This window comes from Hyperolius riggenbachi, chromosome 10 (genome assembly GCF_040937935.1).
Source record: "Hyperolius riggenbachi isolate aHypRig1 chromosome 10, aHypRig1.pri, whole genome shotgun sequence".
NCBI lineage: Eukaryota > Metazoa > Chordata > Amphibia > Anura > Hyperoliidae > Hyperolius > Hyperolius riggenbachi.
This window is the reverse complement of record NC_090655.1, coordinates 262,861,952-262,889,253: the sequence shown is the minus strand read 5'-3', so window position 1 is coordinate 262,889,253 and position 27,302 is coordinate 262,861,952. Positions and strand designations below refer to the sequence as shown.

At 44.8% G+C, this 27,302-nt stretch overlaps 1 protein-coding gene and 1 pseudogene across 1 annotated transcript; one reads left to right on the top strand and one right to left on the bottom strand.

The window, feature by feature from the left end:
- The window catches only part of LOC137537150 (zinc finger protein 208-like), a 486,444-nt pseudogene that overhangs the window by 281,329 nt on the left and 177,813 nt on the right, over positions 1–27,302 (bottom strand).
- On the top strand, positions 4,490–26,501 carry LOC137535374 (zinc finger and SCAN domain-containing protein 2-like). Its single transcript, XM_068257205.1, has 7 exons — positions 4,490–4,542; positions 5,523–5,642; positions 5,769–5,903; positions 9,641–9,719; positions 14,288–14,385; positions 14,491–14,842; positions 24,504–26,501. The coding sequence occupies exons 1-7, from the start codon at positions 4,534–4,536 to the stop codon at positions 25,880–25,882; spliced, it is 2,172 nt and encodes a 723-aa protein (XP_068113306.1). The 5' UTR covers positions 4,490–4,533; the 3' UTR covers positions 25,883–26,501.

The following is a 27,302-nucleotide window of genomic DNA, read 5'->3' as shown; positions in this document are numbered from 1 at the left end:
AAGGAATGCTAGTGCACTCCCAAGGATAACTACTCTAAAACAATATTAGCAAACAGTCAGCAGAGGGGCTGAAACTCAAGGTAAGTCCAGCAGAACCAAACCTTTATGACCAGCAGGGAATTCTGGGAGGAAATGGCATTTATACTGCAAGCCTTCAAAAGAGGCAGAGCTATCAATAACCAGATGAATGAATGCAAATCCCTCCCCAGAACAGCAAGTCTGAAACTTGCAGAGTGAAAACAGGTCTCCTTTCCAGGGACCTGCAGCATGCAGACCTGAAAGATGGTCAAAAAGCTGACTGCCTGTGCAGACAGCAGAGCAGATCATTACAGCCGTATCAATTGTTATTCATAGAATGCTTGGGGGGCCCCATTGTAAAACTTGCATCGGGGCCCACAGCTCCTTAGCTATGCCACTGACAGCAGAGGGACATTGACTTCGATGGGACGGAGATTTAGATCCTGACCGATCTCTCTAAGCTGAGCCTACAACTAAAAAGAGCTACACGACCTCTGCTAGAGTCTTTAAAGGGAGAGTGATATGGAGGCTGACATCTTTTAAATAATGCACATTGCCTGGCTGTCCTCCTGTCCTGATCCTCCGCCTCTAATATATTAAGCCATAGACCCTGAACAAGCATGCAGCAGATCATGTGTCTATAACAAATCTGACGAGATTAGCTCCTTGCTTGTTTTAGCTGTGAGTTCATATTAGCTGTTTCATATAAAGTAATTCTACTGTATATGAAACCGCTAATATGAGCTCACAGCCATTTAATCAGCATCTGTTATGAGCATGGGTTCCACCCTGGACCATTTTTGCCTTTGTGAAGCTGGATTAGATGGAACAAAAATAATCCATTCAGGAAGCGTAATCCTAGCAAGGTCAAAGGTTGATTGCACATTTGGCAGATCACATGGGGAGCGGAATACCACCGATTGGCCTTTATGGTGCTTAGAGAGGGATAATGGGTAACCCCATCAATCAATATTGGTTATTCTTTTCTTTGAAAATGAACCCGAGGTGAGAATGATATGGAAGAAGATGCCATATGTGTTTCCTTTTATACATGACCAGTTTTCTGGCTGGCAGCTCTGTTGATATCTCTGGTCAGTAGTGTCTAAATCACACACCTGAAACAAAATAAATGGCTTGATTCACAAAGCGGTGCTAACCTAGTTAGCATGCCTAAAGACTTTTGGCCGTGATAATAAGCATTGCACTAAGTAGGTTAGCACCGCTTTGAGGGAAAAACTCGCGCACAAAACATCGCATAGGGTTTAATGGCATTGCGCGCGTAAAACTTTATGCACGTAAAATTTTATGCGCAAAACTTTGCGCGCGAGTTTATTTTATCACGCCTAAACTGAGTTTAGGCGTGATAATGGGCTTTTCACCAGCGTACTAACAGTAAGCACGGCTTTGTGAATCAAGCCCAAAGTATACTGTAGTACTGGGTCCTAATTCAGTCAATATATGGGAGTGATTTTTTCTTTTCAATGCTTCAGCAAGCGAGTACAGACAAAGTTTAGTCACTTGACCACTGAGAGGTTTTTCCTTTATGACCCAGAGCAATATTCACATTTCATCACTCCTCCCTTTCATTCCTCTATAACTTTATCACTACTTATCACAACAAAATTATCTATACCTTGTTTTTTTTTGCCACCAATTAGGCTTTCTTTGGGTAGTTCATTTTGCTAAGAATTATTTTATGCTAAATGCATTATAACGGAAATAATAGGAAAAAAGTGGGAAAAAAAAACATTTGCACGCGCGTGCGGGAACAAGCGCAGCGGCAGTCGCAGTGAGATACATATATCTACGCCCCTGGAACTAAGGTGAAGTCTCCAGGGGTGTAGATATACTATAGCATATACATTAACTGGTTAAGCTAGATCAAAATACATGGTGCTGAATATGTAGGGATTTGCATGCAATAATCATGCAACAGCTTGCACAGGAAGCATAGTTTTCACTAGTTAATGCAGATGAAGGAATGATAGTGTGCTCCTCTGTCCACATCTCTGTGCAGCCTGAATTATACGGTAGTGTTGCAGCCATGCACAAGCAAGTCACAGATAACGGGTAATCCCCTCAGTAATCAGACAGCAGCTCACGCAGGAAGCTTAGGTCTCAGCGGCTGGTGCTATTGAGGAAATCCACGCAGGCCCAGATTAGTGTGCAGATAGCGAGCATGTTACAAGTGACTGCCAGCCCCGCCCACTGTCGACAGCTCGTGGCATGGGCCTCCAACTGAGGTATGATGCTTGTGCCCGCCCATTTTGCACTATAGACACCTACAGAATACCCCAGGAGCCAAATAAACAGGTTTTCTATGACAGAAGTTGTATTACATCAGGGTTCACTATTCCAGACATTACTCCCATATACATGTGGCTTGGCCAGGACCTGGACATTTAGTTCACTATACCGGCAGATTTACTATATCAGACTTTACTATAATGAAATTATACAGTAAATGTGTTACATTCACGTTGTTAAGGGACCACCTGTGAGAAGTCCTGGATGTGAGAGGTGGTGACCACCAAGCCAGGGGACAAGAGGGCCTCCTGAGAGGAACATAGGTTACGGATGGAGAGGTATCTGGAAGCTAATGAGGAAATGTATGGAGGTGGCACTGGCAGCTTGTGTAGAGCTTTACATGATGGCATGAGGGGTTTAAACTGGATCCTTTGGATGGTAGGTAGCCAGTGGAGAGATTGGCAGAGACGAGCTGGGAGGAGAAGGGAATGAGACAGGCAGCAGAGTTCAGAAGGGACTGGAGAGGTGCCAGAGTAAGGTGTTACAGTAGTCAAGACAGGATATGATAAGAGAATATACGAGCATTTTGATTGCCCCAGTGAAAGGAAGGGACAAATTCTGGACATTTTTATGCAAGTAGCAGGAGGATGTTAATGTGTTAATATGTGGTGTAAATAAGAGCTCAGAGTGCAGAATTGCCTGGCATACAGCGGTTTGTTAAAGACCCATCAGTGCTATTGGTGGTGTGGTCACAGTCAATCCATCACCACTGTTTCCATATAATATCAATCTCCATCCATGAGAGGTGGATCACCAACAGCTACCAGCCTCCCTCCACTGATGTCATGTCACAGACAGATGCCAATTCTTGCTGCTCCAGCCATGCACTGATTACACTTGTATCAGCCATGGTTTCTTTCATGAAGAACTGGACCATCGCTGCTGAACCTTCACCTCCCACTGCCCCCTTCCCCCCAATGTCTCCTTAGGGATAATATATGATGCAAAGTGCGATTGGTGGCACTGTAGTATGGCAGCCTCGGATTTTGGACATACATTATCCAACCCCCACTGTTCCAGGACCTGTATGAGCCAAAACCAATTCCGGGTACAACCTGCCTTTGTACTTGGTGAAATAAGTTATTCTGCTTCAGTACCCCCAGACACTGGCTGCCAACACAACCACCACAATCTCAGGTGCTGCTGCTGCATTGGTGGAATGTTTCCGCTGTTAGTGTCACATGTTTGGGTGGCATTCATGTCATCCTCATCACGCTGCAAGCTGCCCATCTATATGCCTCTCATGCACAATACATGGAAGTGTAATAATCTGTTATTACTTAGCAGTGCATTACACAGAGCTCTGTTATTATGATGTGATGATGCTGCGTGCTGACACATCATGTTGTGTGACATTTCTCTGCTAGTTAGTGTCAGAAGTTTTACTGCCATTCATGTTGTCACAAGGCAACAGAGCCGGGCCGAGGCAGAGGCGAGAGAGGCTCCAGCCTCAGGGCGCAGTGTAGGAAAGGGCGCACAACACACTCAGCTATCATTCCTCTATTGTGTTTGAAGCAGAGAGAAATAATAAAAGGGGATACATGGCAGTGACTGCAAGCCAGATAACTAGAGATTAAGGGGTTGGGGGCCCTGGGGCACCTCTTACTGTGATAGCAATAAATGTGTGACAGATGGGGGGGGGGGTGGGGGATGGGGGCACACTTTAGTATCTCAGCCTTGGATGCTGAAAGACCTTGTCATGGCAATACCTAGCAATACCACAAGACAAGCTAGCAATCACATGTATGCTTCATGGACATTATTTACATGGAGTGTGTATGTTCTCTCCGTGTTTCCTCCGGCGAATCCAGTTTCCTCATAGTCCCTCATCCCATAAACACACACAGGTAGGTCGTTAGTTCTCAACGCCTCTCCAAAAAATAAAAAAGGGCCACAAAGACTACAATAAGAGCATAAGTGGACATCCCAGTCCAGACAACTTCTCCAGTATTTCTGCCTCTTTCTTCCAATCTGCTACACTTCCTGTAACTATAGAGCCACATCTGTATGGTAGCTTTACATCTTCAGCAACGGTCTGGGGCTAATAATAATAATAATAATAATAAGTAATGATAGATTGCTGAGTGAAGCGAATACCACACACAAAGGCTGCAGTTAGCTTATCCACCACAAGATGGCAATCTCACAGACCGGAAGTGATGTAGAACAGCAGGAACAGACGTTGCAGGATGTGAAAAGAAGAAATTGATGGAAGAGGTAATTGTGTGATTCTTGATAAATGTATCCCTCTTAGACATAGCACAGGTTGTAAGATAGATTGCAGTAAGAGAATAAATACAGACATAGGTATAGGCGAGTGGTGGGTTGCTCGTGTGTGGTGCGGTTTTTATGAGGATTTTGCTTGGTGGAGATTCATGTGTAATGGTTTATTCTCTTCTGCACACACCTCATTATTTATAGGATTTAATGTTCTGTACTGGTGCTGCCCTTTGCTTTTGAGGTGCACCCCACTCCAGTAATGCAATTTTTTCCCCAGTATAGCCATGTCTCCCCCAGTATAGCCATGTCTCCCCTGTGTCCCCCAGCATTGCCATTATCCTCCAGTATGTAGTGTCCCCTTACCCCAGTAGTGCCATTTCTTTCCCAGCATAGCCATGTCTCCCAGCATTGCCATTATCCTCCAGTATGTAGTGTCCCCCACCACAGTAATGCCATTTCTTCCCCAGTATAGCCATGTCTCCCAGCATTGCCATTACCCTTCTTTCCCAGTATAGCCATGCCCACACGCCAGTATTGCTCCCTTCCCACACCTCCATGCAGAGTAGTAACAGGATGCATTTACATTGGTTTATAGTTGGCTTTCACAGTGTGCTCCAGTCCTCTGCTCCCATTAGCCTCAGTCTCTGCCTCTCCTCATATCCTCATCCATCTACCATTACCAGCACTGCTGTAACATCACAGGAATGGTAACAGTGGGAGGGGGGATGTGAGGAGAGATGGCCAGCTGGAGAGGAGGCAGAGGGAGGACAGGACTGCAGCACGCTGTGTGTATAGGGCACAGGTAGCTATATACCAACACATTATGCTTTCCTGTAATACTCTGCATGGCCCTACCACCCACAAGTGGCATCAATGGGGAGTGCTGGGGAGAGGAGGGATCATGTATGGGTCGTTTCACCACTGACAACTGTACAACCTAGATTAACCTATCCCTATTATATATTATGTATCAAAAGGCAGCAGCATCCTGTACAGATCACATGATTACATCACTGAGGATGGATGAGGACCAGAGTCACATGACTGAAAGGATATTCAACCTCACCCTGGAGATCATCTATCTGCTGACTGGAGAGGTGAGGAGGATTCTGGGAGGTCCCACAACATCACTATTATCTCTATTAATAAAACACGCATATTACCAGAGAGGTGAGGAGAATTCTGGGAGGTCATGTAACATTAATGTTGGTCTTCCAATACAGAGCTATTCTCCAGTGAAGTCTGGTGATCATGTGACCATCATGGTGCCCGCACCTCACTCCCTGATATCTGAGGGACACAACAAGCAAAAGATACTAGATATCACCAGGAAGATGATGGAGCTGCTGACAGGAGAGGTGAGCGGTGCTGGGAATTATGGGACATTATCCAGAAATAACAAGGGGTGTGTCTGGGTGGTGAATGTATTTTTTAAATGTTGAAAATTGTATTGAACATACAAATAGCAATAGCAATACACCAATCACCAGGATATATCTACAAATACAGACAATATAACCATGCAAGGAATTGTGAAGCTTATCAACCTAGCCAACAAACTGCTTGGATCAAGTACCTGTCATTAATCTCTTGTTGAGGGGAAAGCGATGAGAACCTGGGTCTATAAACATAACTTATGCTTACAAGTATACTGAAGGTAGCACACTAACAGTATGAAAAACAACACTAAACCATTACAGTATAATCTTGTTATAGTAAACTCCAAGGGACCAGGAAAACTGGTTTACTATATCAGAAATTGTCCTAGAAATGGCCCAGCATGCCCTGGTATATTCTCTGCTGCAAAGGACCAATTTTGTCCTCCCATTTGAGGTGCAGTACAAGCACGTACACATTTGGTGGACTACAAGGTTAAGTATACCTTAGGGCTGCATACCCAGGCTGGACAAATTGCTGGGACAGTATTCAGAGCTCCTTAAAAATTGCAGCCATCACTGAATAGAAGCAACCACTCACTTCCTGTGAGTGGCTCCGATACCTCCGTGGGCGGGACTTGCAGCCCGTGTCCTGTAAAACTCTCTATTCACACGTGAGCCAATCATGAAGCCTCTCTTCAAAATGACAATACAGTTGTCCTTTAAGCATGATTTGGATAGGAACAATAATAGATCTAGGATTAATAAGCGGGGGCCTATGAGAAAGGACCTGAGAGATCGATTAGCTCTAAATCTTTCTATTTGTGACCAATGCTTATAATACTCATCATCCGCCCATCAATAGCATAAAGTGTTCGAGGATATAGAATAATACGCTTCCAAGTCAGGTACTCCCATCCCTCCATATTTTCCCAGGTAGTAAGGACTGTAAAAGCTACCCTTGGTCTCTTACCCATCCATAAAAATTGGGATAAAATTCGCCTGGGTTTAGTAAAGAAAGATTGTTTCACTTGGCAAGGAATTGTCCTAAAGCAATATAAGATTTTTGGTAATGTGAATATTTTAAAAAACATTAAGCCGACCTGCCCACGACACTTCATGCTTGGCTAGAGATGCAGTTTCCGTTTTAAAGCCGAGAGTAAGGGGACCTAATTAGTTTTATAGAGAACAGAAGGGGAACTAGGGACTTGTATGCCCAGATACGTTATGGTTTTTCTTGCTCAGGGAAATGGGAAATTCGTTTTGATCCTTTCTTTCCTCTGCTGTGGTATGTGAATTCCTAACAATAAAGAGTTTGTTTGGTTCACCTTATAGTAAGAAACTTCTGTGAAGGCCTGCAAGGCTAGGGAGACCTGTTCAAAGGATCCTATCGGGTCAACTAGTGATAAAATCAGCAAATAGTCCAATGTTATGATTAGTGGAACCGACAACAACACTTCGTATCTTATCATTTGTTCTAATGGATTTTGCGAATGATTCCTTTATTAAATAAAAATAAGGGGAGATAGGCACCCTTGATGGGTGCCATTTGGAAGGTTTTGGAAATAAACCCTGCCGTGCTCATCTTTACAGCAGGACATGTATACAATGCCATAATAGCCTTAAGGATATCTCCCTCAAAACCAAATTTAAAGGGAACCTTAACTGGAGAGGGATATGGATGTTTCCTTTTAAACAATACCAGTTGCCTGTCAGCCTTGCTGATCTCTTTGGCTGCAGTAGTGGCTGAATCACACACCTGAAACAAGCATACAGCTAATCCAGGCTGACTTCAGTCAGAGTACTTGCTCTGCCTGCTTGTTCGGGGGCTGTGGCTAAAGTATTAGAGACACAGGATCAGCAGGAGAGTCAGGCAACTGGTATTATTTAAAAAGGAAATATCCATATCCTCCTCAGTTAAGGTTCATTTTAAGTAAGGTCTACTATGGGCAACAACACTACACCTTTGTTTAGCACCATATCACAGAAAGTGTAATAACTTGACACTCATCACAGCAACAGCACAGGAGATAGAACTGCTTAAGCCTCATCTACACACGTAGATGACACTCCGATGTGTATTATCAATCGAGCCGCTAATGCGGCTCAATTGATAAGATCCGACAGGTCGGATCTCGCCACCGCCGATTCCCTGCTCATTCCCCACGAGGGGACAAAGGCAGGGAATCGAGCGGAAGATACAGTAAGCAGGGACGAGCGGGGGATCGAATCTGACGCACGCGTGGGCGAGCGCGGACACGGCGGGTACGTGCGGGGATGCGGAAGAGGCGATCTGGCGGCTAATCGAGCCGCCGGATCGCCTCGTTTAGACGAGGCTTTAGACATTGTCAAAGTTTACAGAGTTTATTTGATAAACTGATATACAGATGGGTTCAGCAATCTTATCTCCATTACATGTTACCTCAGCAAAGCAATCGGTCTGTCTTAAAGGAATACTATCAATACCCAAGTGTTATAAAATGACAATGTACAAATAATGTCTAAGTAGCTGTGTAAACATTTTCCTATTTTTCATGTTAAATATCAGAGGCAAAAGCTTTAATTAACTGTGCGTAGGGTTTAGCTCTATTGGGACAAATCATTCGCATAGGGGTGTCTGTTTCAATGCACAGCCAGTGTTGTTTTTTGCATATCAGACTACAGAGTATTTTTCCCTGAAAGCCAAAAAAATATATGAAAAGCTGTGCTGTCACAGACAATTAAAACAAGTTACATTTCCTCTGCTCTCTTGCAGACAGCTCAGAAACCTGCAGCTTCTTCTAAGAGCTCTCTGACACACAGTAATACAGAGTTAACTACACTGTGAGGGAAACTCCCCTCATTAACTCTCCCTTCAGAAATGAGCAGACAGTCAGAAATGAGCAGGCAGTGCCGTCAGTTCAGAGTGAAAGGAATTTGTTACAGTAAACAAAAGAGATAAGCAAATAAAATGTATACATCATTATTTACCAGCACTTCAGCAACTCTCTCAAACTCAGGTTAAAAAACACGTTAATCGATAGTATCCCTTTAAGCATTGCGGCTCTTGGTTCATCCCTTGTGAATGGTCCAGGCTCTATCTTATAAATCTATAATATGTTGCACTTAGGCCTATATACAGCATGCAGTTACAGAAAGTTAGTAATAAAAGTAAAGTTGAAATGAAAGTTGGAAGTCAGAAGTGGCTCTCTGGAGCCCGTTGGCTGTTTTATACTAGCCTCTAAAGAGTTAAATGTGACACCATATAGCAGGGATGGATCCATAACCCATCGCCTGCTATTGGCTGATAAGAACACATGATAGCATGACAAGCACAGTCTTTACTGCGCATGCACTGAAAAATTCCATTTTCCAATGACCTGTCCCCTTGTTCTTAGGAGAACATTGTTTAATGTACTTGTGAGAATATTTTCATAACAATGGCTCTTGCTTATGTTGTTTGTCACAAGCTGGTCTGGCCTACACACTGGATATCTCTACTACAGTCTTGGGAGTCACAGCATAATGTTCTACTGAACATCAGAACTGTCTTTATTTCTCTCTAAGAGAAATTCTCCTTAAAGAGACACTCTGCAGAGCGAGTCCTTTTACTAAAACAGTTATGTAAAGTGACTGAGGCCTCCGAATTCAAGCATATCATACTTATATTCTAACAGTGACATTATCATTGTAATTGTCAGGTTCCTATAAGGTGTCAGGATTTCTATTTCTCTATGCAGGAGTGGCAGTATATAGAAGGGCACACGGACCTCTACAAGGACACCATGATGGAGAATCAGCTGCACCTCACATCACTGGGTAAGAGGAGACTCTATTTTCTTGTAAAGGAGAGAGCAGTATGGAGGGACCACCTAAATCCCCCATTATCTGATAATCACAGAGGCAATGTATTCAGTCAGTGTGTGAGATTCCTACAGATGTATCCAGTAAGAGAATCCCACCAGAGATATGTGCAGGTCCTCTTCTTTATTCCCAGGATTGTCCACCTAGATCCCCCATCATCTGATAAACACATAGAGAAAATGTATTCAGTCAGTGTGTGTGTTTCCTACAGATGTATCCAGTAACAGAAACCCACCAGAGAGATGTGCAGGTCCTCTTCTTTATTCCCAGGATTGTCCACCTAGGTCCCCCATCATCTGATAAACACATAGATACACAATATTCAGTTAGTGTGTGTGTTTCCTACAGATGTATCCAGTAACAGGAGCCCACCAGAGAGATGTACAGGTCCTCTTTATTCCCAGGATTGTCCACCTAGATCCCCCATCATCTGATAAACATATAGAGACAATGGGCTTGATTCACAAAAGGGTGATAACTGAGTTATCACGCCTAAAAGCTTTGCACGTGCAAAGCCTTTAGGCGTGATAACTGAGTTTTTAGGCGTAATAACTGAGTTATCATGCTTTTGTGAATCAAATCCAATGTATTCAGTCAGTGTGTGTGTGTGTGTGTGTGTCTCCTACAGATGTATGCAGTAACAGAAACCCACCAGAGAGATGAACAGGTCCTCTTTATTTTTGGGATTGTCTACCTAGATCCCAGATCATCTGATAAACACATAGAGACAATGTATTCAGTCAGTGTGTGTGTTTCCTACAGATGTATCCAGTAACAGAAGCCCACCAGAGAGATGTACAGGTCCTCTTTATTCCCAGGATTGTCCTCCTAGACCCCCCATCATCTGATAAACACATAGAGACAATGCATTCAGTTAGTGTGTATGCTTTCTACAGATGTGTCCAGTAACAGAAACCCACCAGAGAGATGTACAGGTCCTCTTTATTCCCAGGATTGTCCACCTACATCCCCCATCATCTGATAAACACATAGGAACAATGTACTCAGTCAGTGTGTGTGTTTATGTAAATATGTACTATGTCACAGGGCCTCGCCTCTAGATAGCATACAGAAATACAGTAAAAAACAAAAATAATGAGAGTTTTAAGGCTTCTTATTGAAAATCCATTATAGAACTTAGCGTTTAATTACAATAAATAGAGATCAAATATGTTGCAACACAATAAAATACTAGTTCCTTCAGTCACGTTTTATTTCCACATCGCATAGCCTAACTCGCATTTCACGGCCCCAAACATAGCCGCTTCCTCAGAGGCAGGATTTCAAAGTTAACAGACTGTGACAAAGGAGAAGTAAAAACATAGAATCCAACAGTTTTCCATACACAGCCATATCAGGGATGTTCCCAGTGTTCCCATCATCCAGTCAGTATAGAGACGATCGTCATCATAACTAGTACCCAGCAGTACTAGCTGCAAACAAGTCCAACCAGTACTGGATCAGTATAAATTGGGAAAGAAAGATCCGTAGTTTCAGAAGGATCAGCATGTGTAGTAGTGTAGCTGAATGGAGTAGACGGTCTTTGAACTTTGAAATCCTGCCTCTGAGGAAGCGGCCATGTTTGGGGCCATGAAATGCGCATGTCACACTTCCCGTCCTGGCGTTCTTCAGCGTGTCCGTGCGTGTGTCCTTACACATGCGGGAACATGCCGGGTTTTATTGCCGTTTCCCATTGTGTACGACGTTAGCCACATGCGCACACGCACTAACTGTTATGTGCGCTTGCACAGGGACTTTTTCATCAAGATGGCGCCGGGTGCGGACGCCACGGCCACAGGGCTCTGGTCTTTTTTTCTTCTTTTCTTTTTAATTTCTCCCACCTGCTCTCACCAACAGCCTCCATTTGCCTGAGGGAGATGCAGGGGTCACAGACGTGCACGCAGGCTGGCATCGGCTGTTCGGCCGCTCTGCCGCCGTGGAACTGACCCCAGTGTGCGCTCTCATGGACTCTAGCACATGCCACATGGACCCCGTCCGCCGGGATCTGTGAGCGAGGAGGACGCGGCCCGATTTCTGCATTCTGGGCAGGCTGAGGAGGCGGGCCACTGCGCCAGTTGCCAGGAGACCAGGACGTCGCATGAGGGGTGCATCGGGATCGCCAGATATCGGTGGCCGTCAGGGGGCCGTCCCCCTCCATTCGCCATCCGCTCACTGTGAGCCCATCTGCTGCTGCAGCCCCGCAGCCAGGCCATCCGTTCACCGCGCCACATCTCCGTCGGTGAGCTGCTCCCTCTCGGCACGCAGTCGCATCACGCGACTGCCAGGACACCAAAGGGCCGATCAGCTGAAGCGGCCACCGCCACCCACGTGGAGGGACCATACGCCCAGGCACTACACTGCTTCGCCCTGCCTCTGTGTCGCACACCACCGCTGCCTGGAAGCCACCTCGGGCACACTCAGGAGACCACAACAATCCAGGGGGCACATAGCTGCTGCCCTGATCAGCCTGGGCCTGATCGACCTGAACAGCTGCCGCAATCCACGTGGAGCAACCATCATCACTGGGCCCCCTCTGCCTGCAACCACCAGCATATGGACATCTTGGGACTGAATAACAGACTGTACCAGGGGTGTTCAATCTGCAGCACAAAAAGGTCCCTGCCTCTGCCTCTCTCCTCTCGCTTTGGGCTCTCTCTCTCTGGTTCCGCTTTTTCTCTTAGCTGTCCCTTCTCTCTCTATCTCTCTCCTTCTCTATCCACTCTCTACCAGGACACTCTGCTGTCCGCCTCCATCAGTTTCCTCTCTACTTTTTCGTGGACATTCGGAGCACCTGTCTTGTTGGAGCGTGTCGCCGTGTAGCATCCAGTGCCGAAAATGGCAGCGCTCAGATCAGCTCTCAGGCTGCTCCTCCAGTCCCACTCTTTTCTGTTCCTGCTATCAGTGTACGTTTTGCTCTGTTTGTATCACGTTAATCTGTACGTGTATGCTGTAATGTTCTCTGTTTTTGCTTTCTATTTTTGCTTTATTGTTTATACGTTTGTACCATGCTTACCTGTACACGATGCTCTGCTTAATTGTACGCACAAGCTGTAATGTTGTCCTATGTGTGCTTGTCCCATGTCTATGTATGTACATGCTTAACCGTGCTATTTTCTTGTTTTTCATCAACGACCCTGTATGCGCCAAAACCAATTCCGGGTACAACCCACCGGTTGTACTTGGCGGAAATAAATTCTGATTCTGATTCTGACTAGCCAGCATAAATCCCTACGTATGTGCATGCGTAGAAGCTTACCCTTTTCAGTGCGCATGCGTAATGCACTTAGGTTGGCACCAATCTTGATTAGAGCCAGTATTTAAGCAGCACTGCCCTCAACTGCAGCGCTGCTCGTTCTGACAGCTTGGCTAACTGTTGTTGGCGAACCCTAGTATTACTTCTGATTGATTCCTGTTGTGACCTTAGCCTGTCACCTCGACCTCCGTTGATCTCTGCCTGCCCCGACTTTTGGCTCAGTTGATCTCTGAATGCCCTGACCTGTGGCTTGTGACCTCGACCTCCGCTGTATGCTGCCTGCCCTGACTCTTGACTTGTCTTCCCAATTACGGCTCTTCTATTCTCCACAAGTACTGGACTACTTCACTCAGCAGCGTCTCCTGTTCTCCTCGATTACTGGTGAGGCAATTCCAGGGGTCGTGACCTGCGGCCACCAGGCAGCAAAGCAGTCTATTGCTCACTAGGAGTAGCGGCTCAACATCCCTTGTGGGGTACTCTGGTGAAGATCTGTGGCCGTTTAGACTCTACGCCCTGGGAGAGCCCAGGCCTACCACCTGTAGCTGGATCAACAGAGCCTGCTTCTAGACCCGCCTCGTAACAGTGCATTAGGCTATGCGATGTGGAACTAAAACGTGAGTGAAGGAACTTGTATTTTATTGTGCTGAGACACATTTGATCTCTGTTTATTGTAATTAAAAGCTATGTTTTATAATTGATTTTCAATACGAAGCCTTAAAGCGGTATTAAACTCTGACATAATATTCAATAAAAAAATGTGTTTTCCTACTTTTTATATCCCATACAGTTATTATATATGCTTTTGTGCATTAGTATTATTATTCATTCTGAAATTACAAGTTCCCAAAGTTCCCAAAGAACAGTTTTATTTGCTCTGAAAGCTGCCATTGCATTTTATTCATTACTGGTGTATTTATATTGTGCTGTACCCAGTAATGATTTCTGAGCAGTGTATCAGTTCTGGACACATTAGAAGAAGTTTGTGCACAAAGCCAGGGAATGTTTACATTCCTCTCTGCTACAATGAAGTAAACACAAGATAATGTTATCACCAGTTTGGATGTGGATCTCCCTGCAGGGAGCATGCTATTGAAAAAGTAAGTCCTGTGTTTTAACCCTTTGCATGCTGTTCTGCTTAAAAGAAATGTGGTAGTATATTATATGCAGTAAATAATCTTTGAGTGCAAATAAGAAATTCTGGGTTTTATACCACTTTAAAACCGTCATTATTTTTGTTTTCACTGTATTCCTATGTGTGTGTTTCATGCAGATGGACCCAGTAACAGAAACCAAACAGACAGATGTACAGGTCCTCTTTATTCCCGGGATTGTCCACAAGAACGACGCACCATCCCCCACCATTATGAGGTAGGCTGAGGGTCCTTCAAGACTCAAAACCGTATGGCATTTTTTTTCAGCATATGTTTGTATCTGTGTTCTTAATTTAAATTGTGTTTTCTTTCGGTCACTTAGGGTGAAAAACATGCAAGCAATGTGGTTAAAGAGGAAGAAGAAAATAAGTATGTGAGGAGTGATCAGCAGTCTATAGATGACAGTGACATAATGAGGACAATTAAAGAGGAGGAAGAAGAGACATATGTGAGGAGTGATCAGCAGTCTATGGAGAAGGGTGACATGATAGGGACAATAAAAATGGAAGAAGAAGAGACTTGTGTGAGGAGTGATCAGCAGTCTATGGAGGGTTTAATAATAAGAGTGATTAAAGAAGAAGAGACATATGTGAAGAGTGATCAGCAGTCTATAGAGGAGGGTGACAGGATGAGAGCTTCAAAGGAGGAAGACATTATTACTGGGATGAGTATTGGTGAGTGATAAACATTTGATAGTCAAAAGACTTATTAAACTGACAAACAAATATGTCCATGCTGAGCACAGTATAGATTATATGAAGCCAATAAGTGGGGGAGGGGATGTGAGAAGTAATAGGTGTGTGATGTGTGTAATGTGACTGCACAGTGTGCCTGTAATGAGGTATAAACACACATTGTACACAGGGAATGTGAGAAGTAATAGGGGTGTGATGTGTGTAATGTGACTGCACAGTGTGCCTGTAATGAGGTATAAACACACTATGTACACAGGGATTGTGAGAAGTAATAGGGGTGTGATGTGTAATGTGAATGCGCAGTGTGCCTGTAATGAGGTATAAACACACTACGTATACAGGGAATGTGAGGAGTAATAGGGGTGTGATGTGTAATGTGACTGCACAGTGTACATGTAATGAGGTATAAACACACTATGTACACAGGGAATGTGAGAAGTAATAGGGGTGTGATGTGTAATGTGGCTGCACAGTGTACCTGTAATGAGGTATAAGCACACTATGTACACAGGGAATGTGAGAAGTAATAGGGGTGTGATGTGTAATGTGACTGCACAGTGTGCCTGTAATGGGGTATAAACACACTATGTACACAGGGAATGTGAGAAGTAATGGGAGTGTGATGTGTGTAATGTGACTGCACAGTGTGCCTGTAATGAGGTATAAACACACTATGTACACAGGGAATGTGAGAAGTAATAGGGGTGTGATGTGTAATGTGACTGCACAGTGTGCCTGTAATGAGGTATAAACACACTCTGTACACAGGGAATGTGAGAAGTAATAGGGATTTGATGTGTAATGTGACTGCACAATGTGCCTGTAATGAGATATAAACACACTATGTACACAGGGAATGTGAGAAGTAATAGGGGTGTGATGTGTAATGTGACTGCACAGTGTGCCTGTAATGAGGTATAAACACACTATGTACACAGGGAATGTGAGAAGTAATAGGGGTGTGATGTGTGTAATGTGACTGCACAGTGTGCCTGTAATGAGGTATAAACACACTATGTACACAGGGAATGTGAGAAGTAATAGGGGTGTGATGTGTAATGTGACTGCACAGTGTGCTTGTAATGAGGTATAAACACACTATGTACACAGGGAATGTGAGAAGTAATAGGGGTGATGTGTGTAATGTGACTGCACAGTGTGCCTGTAATGAGGTATAAACACACTATGTACACAGAGAATGTGAGAAGTAATAGGGGTGTGATGTGTGTAATGTGACTGCACAGTGTGCCTGTAATGAGGTATAAACACACTATGTACACAGGGAATGTGAGAAGTAATAGGGGTGATGTGTGTAATGTGACTGCACAGTGTGCCTGTAATGAGGTATAGCACACTATGTACACAGGGAATGTGAGACGTAATAGGGGTGTGATGTGTAATGTGACTGCACAGTGTGCCTGTAATGAGGTATAAACATGAGGGCTGTGGAATAAATATTCAGTAGAAAGCTACTGTGTGGTAGAGGGTGGGTAGTCCATCTTAAAGAGTTGGGTTTTGAGGGCTTGCTTGAAAGAGGGAGCAAGTCTGATGGGCGGTGGAAGGAAGTTCCAGAGGGTGGGGGTTGCTCTTGAGAAATCCTGTAGGTGCGCATGGGAGTGGGAAATGCATAGGGTAGTGAGGCAAAAGTCGTTGGAGGACCAGAGCGGACAACCTGGTGTATACATATGAACAAGCTTCGAGATGTAGGTAGAGCAGGTTTTGGGCAAAGATTTATACGCCAGGCAAAGAATCTTGAAACTTATCTTGAATCGGATAGGGAGCCAGTGCAGGGATTTACAGAGATGGGGATGTGGAGCGAAGAATGGATGAGTCTTGCAGCCGCATTCATAACTGATTGAAGGGGGGAAATGCATTTCAAGAGGAGGCCAGACAGGAGGGAGTTACAGTAATCAAGGCGGGAGATGATGAGGGCATGGATGAGCACTTTGATTGTGTCCAGGGTTAAGAAGGGGCGGATCTTGGAGATATTACGGAGGTGGAAATTGCAGGCTCTGCTGATGTTTTGGATGTGGGGGATGAAGGAGAGGTCAGAGTCCAGTGTAGTGTCCAGACTGCGAGCCTAGGAGGTATTGCGAAAGGTTGTGTTGTCGATTGTGAGGTGGAAATCTGGGAGGGGTGCAGCAGTGTGGGGTAGGAAGATCAGGAGCTCAGTTTTGTCTAGGTTAAGCTTCAGGAACCTAGCTGACATCCAGGAGGAAATAGTTTTAAGGCATGAGGAGACCTTGTCCATGGTGGTGGAGATGTGGGGGGGGGGGGGGGGGGAGTATGGAGGTAACTCTCGGTGTCATCAGCATAAAGGTGGTAGGAGATCAGTTTGCCAATTTAGGAAGAGTATATGGAGAACAGAAGGGGTCTCAGAACAGAGCCCTGGGGTCCCCAACTGAGAGGGGGGGCAGAGGTTGAGGAGAAGTCTTTGAAGGAAGTTGCAAAGGAGCGATTGGCTAGGTAGGCGGAGATCCAGGCCAAGGCGAGGCCATGGATGCCCATGGACTGTAGTGATTGGAGGAGGAGGTGATCTACAGTATCAAATGCCAAGGAAAGGTCATGGAGGAGCAGGATAGAACAACTGCCTTTGGCTCTGGCAAGGGTAAGGTCGTTGACGACCTTGGTGAGGGCTGTTTCAGTTGAGTGTGCAGGTTGGAATCCAGACTGAAGGGGGTCAAGTAGGGTATTTGTGTTAAGGTATTGGGTAATGGTGGACCAGGCGTTCGAGGAGTTTAGAGGCAAAGGGAAGAAGGGAGATTGTTTTTTTTTTCAGCAGGGGAAGTACAGTGGCCTGTTTCAAGGTTTTGGGGAAGATGCCTGTGGAAAGATAAAGGTTGATCAAGGAGGTGAAGACTGGGGCCAGGTCAGGGAAGTGGGGGCGAAGGGTGGTAGAGGGTAAAGGGGGGAGGAGGTGGGGTGGGAAGCCGCTAGCAACAGGCTGACTTCATCAATGGTGAAAGGAGCAAAAGACGTGAGGGGTGGATGAGACAAGGGAGCGTCTGGGAGGGAAGGTTAGGAGACGACCTGAGAGGCGATGGGAAGGAGGGGATGGAGGAGGGAAATTTAATTACGTATTGTTGCAATGCCTTGACTGATTTGAACGAAACTTGGTATACAGATCCCTTCCTACCTGGGATGATATGTTCTGGGGGTCTCGCGTCCCCCCTGCACACCTGGGCGGAACCACAAACCACCAATCAGATTTCACCCATTCATGTCGATGGAAAAATGGAAAAGGCTGCCATTCTCACAGTAATCAAGCCAGAGTCCCCACACTTGGCACAGTTGGTCACTTGGTGACTGAGGTGAAAAATTCAGGTAAAGTGGGTGGAGCATAAAACAGCCAATCAAATTTCCGCAGTTCATTTTCAATGGGAACTGCAGCCAGGCCTCAAACCTGGTACAGTCGGTCATTGGGTGACTGGTGTTCAAATTCACTAAAGGAGGCAGAGCCACAAAATAACAGATTTCTTTGCTGGATAAACTGCTTCCATTCACACATTTTTTATGCCAGGAACCTGAAAGCTCACAAACTTGGTGATTGAGTGACTGTGTGTCAAGGTTACAAAAAGTAGGTGGAGCCAAAAACAAATTTCACTGAGAATGTAAACTGAAGTCATTCTTACACTGTTAATGGCAGGGTTCTAAAACTTTGCACAGAAAAGTGGGTGGAGCCTTAAAAAAAGCCAATTCAAATTCAGCTATTGATTTTCAAGAGTAATATTTAAATTTTTGCCTTTCTTGCACTGTTACTGGCAGAGGTCTCTACAATGGGACAGTTGGTGATTGGGTGTCTGGGGTTCAAATTCAGACAAGGAGGTGGAGCCACAAACAGCCAATCAGATTTCTTTAATTTACTGGGAAAATACAAATTATTGATGCCAAGGACCCCAAAGCTCACAAAATAGGTCGTTCAGGAACTGTGTGTCAAGATTAGAAAAAGTAGGAGGAGCCAACAAAAACCATATACATACCCGGGAAAACGCAGAGTCACCAGCTAGTGCGATAAACTCCAACATGCAGTCTAATGTTACTGGTCTGTAATAAGCTGATAATGGTTACTGTACACAGATTGGTCACAGTAGGGGTGACTTAGTGTTACTGGCCTGTAATAAGCTGATAATGGTCACTGTACATTACTGTACACAGATTGGTCACAGTAGGGGTGACTTAGTGTTACTGGCCTGTAATAAGCTGGTAATGGTCACTGTACATTACTGTACACAGATTGGTCACAGTAGGGGTGACTTAGTGTTACCGGCCTGTAATAAGCTGATAATGGTCACTGTACATTACTGTACACAGATTGGTCACAGTAGGGGTGACTTAGTGTTACCGGCCTGTAATAAGCTGATAATGGTCACTGTACATTACTGTACACAGATTGGTCACAGTAGGGGTGACTTAGTGTTACCGGCCTGTAATAAGCTGATAATGGTCACTGTACATTACTGTACATAGATTGGTCACAGTAGGGGTGACTTAGTGTTACCGGCCTGTAATAAGCTGATAATGGTCACTGTACATTACTGTACACAGATTGGTCACAGTAGGGGTGATTTAGTGTTACCGGCCTGTAATAGGCTGATAATGGTCACTGTACATTACTGTACACAGATTAGTCACAGTAGGGGTGACTTAGTGTTACCGGCCTGTAATAAGCTGATAATGGTCACTGTACATTACTGTACACAGATTTGTCACAGTAGGGGTGACTTAGTGTTACCGGCCTGTAATAAGATGATAATGGTCGCTGTACATTACTGTACACAGATTGGTCACAGTAGGGGTGACTTAGTGTTACTGGCCTGTAATAAGCTGATAATGGTCACTGTACATTACTGTACACAGATTGGTCACAGTAGGGGTGACTTAGTGTTACCAGCCTGTAATAAGCGGATAATGGTCGCTGTACATTACTGCACACAGATTGATCACAGTAGGGGTGACTTAGTGTTACTGGCCTGTAATAAGCTGATAATGGTCACTGTACATTACTGCACACAGATTGGTCACAGTAGGGGTGAGTTAGTGTTACTGGCCTGTAATAAGCTGATAATGGTCACTGTACATTACTGTATACAGATTGGCCACAGTAGGGGTGACTTAGTGTTACCAGCCTGTAATAAGCTGATAATGGTCACTGTACATTACTATACACAGACTGGTCACAGTAGGGGTGACTTAAGGTTCATACACACGTTGGATTTTTCCAAATGACCGGTAATTTGTGACCAATCTGTGTACTGTAATGTACAGTGAGCATTAACATCTTATTACAGGCCAGTAACACTAAAGGTATTTTTCCAAACGACCAGTCGGTTCGACTTCCAAACGTCCGATCATTTGGACGTCAAATCGGTACAGTCGGTCGTTCAGCTGATAATGGTGGTTTTGACCGATCCGCCAAGTGGATCCGTCAAAACCAGCATTATCAGCTGAACAACCGACTGTACACACGCCCGATTTGACGTCCAAATGATCGGACGTTTGGACGTCGAACCGACTGGTCGTTTGGAAAAATCTGACGTGTGTATGTACCTTTCGTGTTACTGGCCTGTAATAAGCTGATAATGCTCACTGTACATTACTGCACACAGATTGGTCACAGTAGTGGTGACTTAGTGTTACCAGCCTGTAATAAGCTGATAATGGTAACTGTACATTACTATACACAGATTGGTCACAGTAGGGGTGACTTAGTGTTACCGGCCTGTAATAAGCTGATAATGGTCACTGTACATTACTGCACACAGATTGGTCACAGTAGGGGTAACTTAGTGTTACCAGCCTGTAATAAGCTGGTAATGGTCGCTGTACATTACTGTGCACAGATTGGTCACAGTAGGGGTGACTTAGTGTTACTGGCCTGTAATAAGCTGATAATGGTCACTGTACATTACTGCACACAGATTGGTCACAGTAGGGGTAACTTAGTGTTACCAGCCTGTAATAAGCTGGTAATGGTCACTGTACATTACTGCACACAGATTGGTCACAGTAGGGGTGACTTATTGTTACTGACCTGTAATAAGCTGATAATGGTCACTGTACATTAGTGTACACAGATTGGTCACAGTAGGGGTAACTTAGTGTTACCAGCCTGTAATAAGCTGATAATGGTCACTGTACATTACTGCACACAGATTGGTCACAGTAGGGGTAACTTAGTGTTACTGGCCTGTAATAAGCTGGTAATGGTCACTGTACATTACTGCACACAGATTGGTCACAGTAGGGGTAACTTAGTGTTACCAGCCTGTAATAAGCTGGTAATGGTCGCTGTACATTACTGTGCACAGATTGGTCACAGTAGGGGTGACTTAGTGTTACTGGCCTGTAATAAGCTGATAATAGTCACTGTACATTACTGTACATAGATTGGTCACAGTAGGGGTGACTTAGTGTTACCGGCCTGTAATAAGCTGGTAATGGTCGCTGTACATTACTGTGCACAGATTGGTCACAGTAGGGGTGACTTAGTGTTACTGGCCTGTAATAAGCTGATAATAGTCACTGTACATTACTGTACATAGATTGGTCACAGTAGGGGTGACTTAGTGTTACCGGCCTGTAATAAGCTGGTAATGGTCACTGTACATTACTGTACACAGATTGGTCACAGTAGGGGGTGACTTAGTGTTACTGACCTGTAATAAGCTGGTAATGGTCACTGTACATTACTGTGCACAGATTGGTCACAGTAGGGGTGACTTAGTGTTACCGGCCTGTAATAAGCTGATAATGGTCACTGTACATTACTGCACACAGATTGGTCACAGTAGGGGTAACTTAGTGTTACCAGCCTGTAATAAGCTGGTAATGGTCGCTGTACATTACTGTGCACAGATTGGTCACAGTAGGGGTGACTTAGTGTTACTGGCCTGTAATAAGCTGATAATAGTCACTGTACATTACTGTACATAGATTGGTCACAGTAGGGGTGACTTAGTGTTACCGGCCTGTAATAAGCTGATAATGGTCACTGTACATTACTGTACACAGATTGGTCACAGTAGGAGGTGAGTTACTGTTACTGGCCTGTAATAAGCTGATAATGGTCACTGTATATTACTGTACACAGATTGGTCACAGTAGGGGTGACTTAGTGTTACCGGCCTGTAATAAGCTGATAATGGTCACTGTACATTACTGTACACAGATTGGTCACAGTATGTTGAGGATGTTTTGGCATAGTGTCATGTACCGTGTGTCTGAGGTCTCCCCTCCCTGCAAAGTCAACATCAGTAAAAGTTCTACAGTGTTATCTGTGAAAGGTTCTGGTTCTGAGGTCTCCCCACCCCCGAACATTCTTATTACCGTTGTATCCTCGTGTCACTCATATGCCCCTTGTAATGGACCTTTATCTCTCTCTTGTCCCCAATTGTGCCTTATCAGAGTAGCATAGCGAGCGCTTTGATTGTCCCAATAGGCAGCCTGTCAAGTTTCCTGTCAAGTGACAGCAGCCTATTGGCCAATGAAAGTGGGGGGATAATATCCTTTAAAGTGATTGGGCCCGCTGGGGCTCAGGGCAGGACGAGTGGCACTCTCGTCATTGCCAATTATCAGGCATAAGTTCATAGCTCTCGCTATGCTACTCTAAGAAGGCACTTTAACTCTGTTAAGACGCGTTAACTCTGAAAAGGCACACTAAGCATGCAGTAAGGGGAGCAAAAGGAGATAGCAAGCTTTACAGGAGGTAACACTCGCTTTTTGTTATATTGAATCGACCACAATGTCTTTATTTGCACAATTGGGGACAAGAGAGAGATAACTGTACATTACAAGGGACATGTGAGTGACAGGAGGATACAATGGTAATAAGAATGTGTAAGTGACACCACATTGCTCTACAAACATAACACAGATCTCTTGCTATAAGTACATATAGGTCTGTTGTCACAGGAGTAACACATTGCTTCCATTACAAAATATAGGTAAAAGGCTGCGCATCCCTGACCCAATACTGTACAATTGAATGGTTAATCGCTGTGGCGCACACCGCCCCCCCTGGACTAAAATGTACGCCCGCATCCAAACAATGCAATACTGGTCTATGGAGAAATTTTAGCTTCCATCATAGTTTTGCATGCAAAAATATAGATATACTGGACATCTGCACCAACGTTGAGGTAAATCTCCAAGGCAGATGTCCTAACACTAAACTGACCTAAGTTAAAAGCACATGTCTTTACCCTGGCAGCAGCTACGCTAAAATGTGTAACTTACATTCAATACAGACAGCAGGAAACAAAGCAAGCGCTCACCAATATGGGCCGCATCTGAATGACTCATCACCTCATATGCACCGCTTAAATAGCTCAAATACACACTCAGCAATCAGACAGATGCAAAACATATGCAAAACTAAATACTTACCATGCAAAACAGGATAGCACAATGGGTGCTGCTAGCCTGGTAGTTACAGAACTGTGGAAACAAAATATAGGTAAAAGGCTGCGCATCCCATTGTGCTATCCTGTTTTGCATGGTAAGTATTTAGTTTTGCATATGTTTTGCATCTGTCTGATTGCTGAGTGTGTATTTGAGCTATTTAAGCGGTGCATATGAGGTGATGAGTCATTCAGATGCGGCCCATATTGGTGAGCGCTTGCTTTGTTTTCTGCTGTCTGTATTGAATGTAAGTTACACATTTTAGCGTAGCTGCTGCCAGGGCAAAGACATTTGCTTTTAATTTAGGTTAGTTTAGTGTTAGGACATCTGCCTTGGAGATTTACCTCAACGTTGGTGCAGATGTCCAGTATATCTATATTTTTGCATGCAAAACTATGATGGAAGCTAAAATTTCTCCATAGACCAGTATAGCATTGTTTGGATGCGGGCGTACATTTTAGTCCAGGGGGGGCGGTGTGCGCCACAGCGATTAACCATTCAATTGTACAGTATTGGGTCAGAGATGCGCAGCCTTTTACCTATATTTTGTTTCCACAGTTCTGTAACTACCAGGCTAGCAGCACCCATTGTGCTATCCTGTTTTGCATGGTAAGTATTTAGTTTTGCATATGTTTTGCATCTGTCTGATTGCTGAGTGTGTATTTGAGCTATTTAAGCGGTGCATATGAGGTGGTGAGTCATTCAGATGCGGCCCATATTGGTGAGCGCTTGCTTTGTTTTCTGCTGTCTACATTGCTTCCATTGTCTCATCAAGCTCTACAGTGTGTGGCCAATGCTTTACATGTAGGGATGCTCAATAAAAATGCTAATATCTCTGAATTATATGCAAATGTAATGTAATCATATACAGCTAATCACTATGCAATACATTTGTCAGGAAATGAATTTGATTGCATGAATTTCAAGCTACATAAAATTTGCACGCAAGGCAAAGTTATTGTCATGTGATTGGCCGCCTGTAATGAGCACAACCTTCTGCAGTTCTCTGTCAGGCTGATAACTAGTGATAGTCAGTGACATGCTAATAACTCAGAGATGGTGCAAATGTTATGCTAATTATATGCTAAGTTATGCAGCTACACAATTTAGCCAGTTTCTAATCTGCACAAGCTTTTTATTCAACTTGGAATTCTCAGCAGCTCACTGACCCTCCCTAATGATAGTTGTTCCTCCCCTCAGAATCCTCTAACAGGAAGTGATGATGTTTCTCTATTTGCAGGGCGGAGTCCCGGCATCAGGAACCTCTCAGAGACTCGTCTCTCTGTATCCACAGACTGTACAATGGATGGTGATGTCACTGGACAAGAATCTCCTGCAGATATCCTGGTGACCCCAAATATTCCCCCAGACTCCTCTCACCTGTCTAACCCAGAGGAGCCTCATATCCAGCATAGCTTTCCCCCTGCTGGAGGGTCTTATTCCTGTTCCTGGTGTGGGAAATGTTTTGTTCAGAAATCACAGCTTGTCAGACATGAGCGATATCACACTGGTGAGAAGCCTTATTCATGTGCTGAGTGTGGGAAATGCTTTGTTTGGAAATCACAACTTGTTAGACATGAAAGGGCACATACTGGTGAGAAACTCTATTCATGTGCTGAGTGTGGGAATTGTTTTTTACATAAATCAGAACTTGTAAAACATGAGCGATCTCACACTGGTGAGAAGCCCTATTCATGTGCTGAGTGTGGGAAATGTTTTGGCCATAATGCAAGCCTTGTCACACACAAGAGATGTCATACTGGAGAGAAGCCTTATTCATGTGCAGAGTGTGGGAAATGTTTTGCGCAGAAATCAGAGCTTGAGTCACACAAAAGATATCACACTGGAGAGAAACCCTATTCATGTGCTGAGTGTGGGAAATGTTTTGCACATAAAGGAAACCTTGTTACACATAAGAGATCTCACACTGGTGAGAAGCCATATGTATGTGCTGAGTGTGGGAAAGGTTTTTCAAGGAAAACGGAGCTTGTTTCGCACAAGAGATCTCACACTGGAGAGAAGCCCTATTCGTGTTCTGAGTGTGGGAAATTGTTTGGGCATAAATCAAACCTTGTCACACATATGAGATCTCACACTGGTGAGAAGCCCTATTCATGTGCTAAGTGTGGGAAATGTTTTAGCTATAAAGCAGCAGTTGTTATACATGAAAGATCTCATACGGGAGAGAAGCCCTATTCATGTGCTAAGTGTGGGAAATATTTTGGGAATAAATCAAACCTTAATGCACATATGAGATCTCACACTGACGAGATGATCTATTCATGTACCGAGTGTGGCAAATGTTTTGTTCAGAAATCAGAGCTTGTTAGACACGAGAGATTTCACACTAGCGGGAAGACCTATGCATGTTCTGAGTGTGGGAAATATTTTGGGTGTAAATCGCACCTTGTCACACATGAGAGATCTCACACTGGTGAGAAACCCTATTCCTGTGCTGCGTGTGGGAAATGTTTTGGAGATAAAGGAAACTTTATCAGACATGAGAGATCTCACACTGGTGTGAAGCCATATCCATGTGCTGAGTGTGGGAAATGTTTTAGAGATAAAGGAAACCTTGTCAGACATGAGAGAACTCACAGTAGTGAGAAGCCCTTTTGATGCACTGAGTGTGGGAAATATTTTGGCCATAAGTGTTCTTTTTTTATTGTCTCTTCAGTTTATTGCAATGCGCACATGGATACATTTTTACACAGAATCTTGAGGACTCTTTCATGAAGGATATGGATTTTTGCTTTTAAATTATTATCAGTTGTCTGACTCTCCTGCTGATCCTGTGTCTCTAATACTTTTAGCCACAGCCCCTCAACAAGCATGCAGATCAGGTGCTCTGACTGAAGTCAGACTTGATTAGCTGCATGCTTGTTTCAGGTGTGTGATTCAGACACTACTGCAGCCAAGGAGATTACCAGGGTTGCCAGGCAACTGGTAATATTTAAAAGGAAACATCCATATCCCTCATAGCTAACCTTTTGGGGACCGACATAGTTTGAATCTACGTCCAGAAGGTGGTGCTGCTACCCTGACTGGACGTAGATTCAACGTCCACAATAACTAACCGTCCGGATGCGATCGTTTGTACCAAAGAGGGGAGATTAAGCTGTCATATGACAGCTGACATCTCCCCTCAGTGATCAGGAGCCATCGCATACCTGATCACTATGATCGCCGGCGGATCATAGTGGTCACTTACAAAGCTGCAGCAGTGGGGGGGGGGGGGGGGGGGGGAGGAAGAGGATCCACTCACCTTCCTGCCGTTACCCCGATGATCAGCGCTCCCCTCCGCTCTGACGACACCCCCACTGTATTGACGCTAAGTTCCGGGTCGTGGCTTGATGACGTCATCAAGCCGGGACCCGGCACTTAGCATCAATACAGTACGAGCGGGGATGCCAGCGAGAGCGGAGGTGTCCACAGCTGCTCATCGCTGGAGCCTGGGAGGTGAGTAAAGGCTGTTGGCGAAGGGGGGGGGGGGGACATCTGGAGGCAGGAGGGATACACAGCCCAGCAAACCCTTGTAGGGATCCGGCTGCCTGCCCCCCCCCCCCACAAACCCGCCTCCCCCCCCAGAAGAAAATGCCTGGTCCCTACGGAAGGGGGGTAGGCAGCCGGTCCCAAAAGGGTTAAGGTTGCCTTTAAACTGCTCTTGCCCCTGATCTGAGAGACATGATGAGATGAGCATGGGTACTAAGCTGGGGTGTGGCTACCGCTCCTACAGGAAGGATGGGTAGCTAGTATGCTCCATACCTCAGACTGAATAAACCGTCTCACTGCACTGCCAAAACCAGAGTATTATTGGCCACATCAGCAGAGGAGATGGTAACAGACCAGGACACCACCAAAAGGAGGAAGAAGGGGGAGCCGCCGCTGCAGAAGCTGATGGATTTCCTCCCAGATGACGTGGCACTCACCCCTCTACAAAATAGTCCTGGCTCAAACAGCAGAGAAGGAGCTGCCATTAGCTTCAAGGCAGCATTCAGGAACCCCCGGGGAAGGAACCGCTGACTCCTCGGTGTTCTCC